Here is a 5,212-nt window from a genome sequence, read left to right on the forward strand (position 1 = left end):
TTCCCAGCCCAATTCCTTGAGTTTTCTCCTCCAAAGCTTCAAAGTTTTCTTAGACTCTAGAGAGGGAGAGAAAGATCGTGTATGAGAGAGAGAGAGAGAGAGAGAGAGAGAGAGAGAGAGATTTGAGGGAAGTGTTTGAGAATTCTGATAGTTTTGGTTAGTTCCTAGAGTTAAGTTTGGCTATATCTCTCAACCAAAAGACCTAATTACCCCTGGTGTTAACTTATTCCTCTTGTTGCCCATAAGGGCAAAACGATCATTTGCCCAGTTTCCCGCTAATTCCTCGAGTCATCCTACAAATCCCCAATTAATTCCATCATGTCCAAATAATTACCAAATACTTACCCATTACTCGATATATTGCAAATATATGTTAAGTTTCCCAAAATACCCCTAGGCTCATCCCGAGCCGAGTATTAAACCCCGCTGTGACTATTCTGCTAATCCGCTCACTAGGATCGCCTCGAGCCGTATACCACAAATATATCCACATAATAATATGATCTCAATCATTTAACACATATAATCACATTTATGCCCTTAACAGGCCAAAATTACAGATATGCCCTTATAAACAAGAACGAGCCCACATGCATATTTAATACTCGTAAACATGCATATAAATATATTCACATCATCATATATATCATGCATGCCACATAGTCACACATTTAATCAATTAATCACACATATATCGAATTATTCCCTCCTGGCACGCTAATTAAGGCACTAAACCTTATGAGAATTTTTGGGTCGTTACAATTTCCCAGCTCCATAACTCAACTCAAATCAACCCCAACCAGTTCCAAGCACAAAATTTAAGCCACAAAAACGACCTCTAGAACCCAAGTACACCTTCAATTACAACTTATAGACACCGATTTTAATTTTAGGGTTCCAAGAACCCATTTTTTGCCCAATTTCAAAACTAAACAAATTTCTGGTTTTTAATAGGAATTTAAGTTCTAAATCAAACCTAAATCATGTTTCTTACATCCATATATCCATTAACACTGTCTAGGGCCACAAATATAAAAACAAAGCTCAAAATTCCAAAAGGTCCTCTAAGAACAAGCAACTAACTCAAGAACACATGAAAAACACCACATAATGCTTACCTCTCAGATGGAATTCGAATTTCCCTAAGTTGAAGGTGACCCTTACTTGTTGGCAACTCCTCTTCTTAAGCTTAATTCATTCCTAGATTCCTCCAAAAATCAAGAACTTGGTGTTGGAAGAGCTTGAATAACCAAAAGATAGAAGAAAAGGTGTAGAAAGAGAGAGTCTAAATTTGGATAGAGGCTGCCATCAACACTTAACCAAATTTGTCTAATAAATGGTCAATTGACAATTTTTCCCCTTGCCTTTACTTAACCTCAAAGCTAACTTCAAGGGAATTTCAGTCTTTTGCCTAAAACATAATTACACCACTAATTTCCAAATTAATAAATTAATCCATCAAATGTAATTATTCCACCAACTAATTCCACTTTACCAATTATCCCGAATTTGAAATTCCCAAAATACCCCTTGGCTGGACCCGAGCCCGACATTTACCCCCATTGTGACTTTTTCGCTAGAGCTGCTTGAATGGATCTACTCATGCCGAAAATCACACATGTCCACATAATAATGTAGTCTCAATGCACATGACACATTATAATTACAAATATACCCTCAATAGGACAAAATTACTATAATACCCCTTTCTAACAAAAGTGGGCCTTTAAACACATTTAATACACATAATCATGCATACTTAATCATATAATAATGTAATTCATATAATTACCTCATGTGCCCTCCTGGCACACTAACCAAAGTACTTAATCCTGTTAGGAGTTTCGGGACACTACAAATAAATACCTAATTACATTGCTTAACATCCCCCCTCAAACTGACCGGTCTTGGGAGAATGGTCAGTTTGCTACATAAACAAGAGAATCAAGATGAGAGAAGGTGCTTCATTAGTATGTCAGCTATTTGATCTTCAGATGGAATGAACTGGACTTTGATTTCCTTTCTTGTAACCATGTCTCTGATGAAGTGGAAATCTATTTCAAAATGATTTGTGCGAGCATGGAACATAAGATTAACAACTAGATGTGTCGTGCTAATTTTATCACACCATATAACAGGGATTGTTGGTATTTAAAGATGAAGCTCAAAAAAAAATTATTTGAACCAATCAAGTTCAGCTGCAAGATTAGCTAGTGCATGGTATTCAGATTCAGTGCTACTCCGTGAAACCACACGTTGCTTGACTGATGACCAAGAAACTAGACTGTCGCCCAGAAACACACAGAAGTTGCCAGTACTGTGGCGGTCATCAAGACTCGAAGCCCAATCGGTATCAGTAAAGGCCGAAAGATGAAGGGAAGGAGTAGCAGTAAGAGTGAGTCCATGAGTTTGAGTTCCGTGAAGATAATGCATGATGCATTTCATAGCAAGCCAATGAGAAGAAGTAGGTTGATGCATAAATTGATAGGCTCGATTTACAATAAAAACAATGTTCGACCTTGTCATGGTGACATACTACAAAGAACCAACTAATGTTTTGTATGTTGAAGGATAATCTAAAGGTGTTCCATCACATTGGGAAAGTGGTTTACCAACCGAGCTAAATGCTGGGGCTGATTTAGATTCATCCCTGTCATAATGGAGAAGAAGGTTTTTAATGTACTTCTATTGGCATAAATGAATTTGACCAGGAGTGTTAGAAACTTTTATTCCAAGGAAGTAGTGAAGCAACCCCAAATCTCTCAAAGAAAACTTATTGTGGAGAAGTGAAACGAACATGTCTATGTACACTTGATGACTCCATTACATAGAAAAAAATATAAATGTCATATGTAGATGTATGAAGAATGAATAAAGAGTTATCAAATTGAGAGCATTGAAAACCCCATAAGTGTAGCACAGAGCTAAGCATGGAGAACCAACCTCTTGAGGCTTAAGTCCATATAGAGCCTTTGAGAGTTTGCATACATATGAGGGGTATTGAGCATCACTGAACCTGGGGGGTTGTGACATGTAAATGTCTTATTCAATTTCACACTTTAAGAATGAATTGTGAACATCTATGTGTCTTAGTGGCCAACCTTTCAAAAGAGCCAAAGTGAGGATAAATCGAATTGTGGCAGGTTTGACCACTGGGCTGAAAGTATCAAAATAATCAAGACCTTGTGTTTGTGTGAACCCATGAGCAACAATTTTGGCTTTATGTCTTTCTATAGTTCCATTTGGGTTCTATTTGAGTTTAAACAACCATTTACAATCAATAATATTAGCCGTGGAAGGAAGAGGGACAAGAGACCATGTACCATTTTTATGAAGAGCCATTTAACTTAGTTTTCATTGTTGATTTCTAGATGGGGTCTTGAAGTGCATGCTTGTATGACCGAGGAATGAGAGAAGCAGATAGAAGTCGGGCAATAAAGGCCTTTGTCTTGCGGATTCCACTCATTTCATGAGTCGTCATGGAGTGAGTGTTAGTCTGAGAAATAAGTTGCACATTGCTCTACTGGTGCTTCAAGTAAGGTTGGTAACGAGGGGGTTATTGATATTGGCATAGGCGAAGACGTGGTCGGAGCTTGAGATGGAGGGGGGTAGTGTGTGGGAGACGGTGAAGGAATGGGTTGTGGTGGAGAGGAAGATGAATGGAGAAAAGTGGGAAGGATGACAGGGACAAAATTGGGAGGAGATGAAACATGTGGTGAAGAAGAGTTTGAAAATTTTGGAAAAGATGACTCATCAAAGACTACATGACGACTTGTATAGAGACGATGAAAGTGTGGTTCAAGGCAAAGATAGCTGTTATCCCCAAAATTTCAGTTCGATGATGTGGCAATCAGAAGTGACAAGTGGAAATGCATGGTCAGTAAATGACACATTAATAGTCAATAAATGTGTTGGCTCTTCGGAGTTGGGATAAAGTGATCTGACCGATCTGATAGAATTTCTGTCCGACCGGTGAAGATTTTTGATTGATCAGTCAAGTGTTATGCTAGACCAGAGATGTGCCATGTTAGACCAGAGATGTGTCATGTTAGACCAGAGAAATATCATGATCGACCAGTCAGGTGCTTGTCCGACCAGTCAGGTGTTTGTCCGACCAGTCAGGTGTTTGTCCGACCAGTCAAGTGTTTGGCCGACTAGTCACTTGTCTTGACCGACCAGTGAGGGTTTGGCCGACCGGTGAAGTGTTTTGGCTCTCTAGTTTTCCTTCTGGGTGTGATGTGGACCGACTTAACAGATCATTGCTACGCAAGAGATCCCAGTAATGGCTTCAGCTAGAATCGGTCATACCTGCGCGGGAATCTCTCATATTATCCCAAGGAATTGCATATTGTTGTATTTTAAATATTATTATTCATTAAATATTGTGAGAATAACAGAAAGGACCCGGTCAAAGGGAATATCTGATGTACGATCCATGAACCTATAAATAAATGGCTCATGGTATCATTTTAGGGATCTGATCTTTTTAGACGGAGAAAGCTCTCTCGTTTTGAGATTTTGGGGACTGTTACTTGGGGCATTTTCTGAGAGGTTAGAGAGATAAAGCTTGTATTCTCTAGAGAGAGAAACTCAATATTTTTCTACTTGCACTTAAGAAACTCAGTTGGTTCAAGTTCATCTAATCTTAAGTGTAGGCTAAATATATCACAACTCCAAGTGGATTAGGCTATTACCAACACATTGGGGTTGAACCACTATAAAAATTATCTATGTCGTATTTTTCTCTTGAAGGTTTATTGTTGTTTTAATGTCTACACGTCATTGGACAAAAACGCAGTTAACATTTTGGTGCTTTCATTGAGAGCCTGAAGAGAAGAAACACATGACTATCGTATCAAGATGGCACCCAAGAATACCAGTGTGGCATCCAAAAAGTTAGGCACGTCAAAAGAGCTTGCTAGATCAAAAGGTCCTGGACCGCAGAACCCAGAGACCGAGCCCAGGGTGTTTCTTGAGGAGACCACTCAAGAAGTTGAACAAATCCAGGAAGCAATAGGCGCTTTCCAAGAGGAGATGATGCAATTCAATGCTCGGTAGGAGTCTTTCGCTGAAGAGATGGCCAAGCAGAGAGCTGTGTTAGAGCAGCAAAGGCGCGGTATGGAGGCTAGAAGCGAAGAGCTCAGACAGCGACAGGAGGAAGTCAACTGGAGACATCATGAAGCAGCACTTGCTCTAGAAGCAGCTACCCAAT

General features: G+C 39.3%; 1 protein-coding gene across 1 annotated transcript; it reads right to left on the reverse strand.

The window, feature by feature from the left end:
* Window positions 1–2,175: 2,175 nt before the first annotated feature.
* On the reverse strand, window positions 2,176–2,526 carry LOC133779022 (uncharacterized mitochondrial protein AtMg00810-like). Its single transcript, XM_062219028.1, has one exon. The coding sequence runs from the start codon at window positions 2,524–2,526 to the stop codon at window positions 2,176–2,178; it is 351 nt and encodes a 116-aa protein (XP_062075012.1).
* Window positions 2,527–5,212: the final 2,686 nt, after the last annotated feature.

The sequence above is a fragment of the Humulus lupulus genome, chromosome 5 (genome assembly GCF_963169125.1).
Source record: "Humulus lupulus chromosome 5, drHumLupu1.1, whole genome shotgun sequence".
Taxonomy (NCBI): domain Eukaryota; kingdom Viridiplantae; phylum Streptophyta; class Magnoliopsida; order Rosales; family Cannabaceae; genus Humulus; species Humulus lupulus.

Bases quoted from the DNA above. Each gene is read 5' to 3' on its own strand.
- LOC133779022 (XM_062219028.1), bottom strand. From the start codon at position 2,526: ATGACAAGGTCGAACATTGTTTTTATTGTAAATCGAGCCTATCAATTT.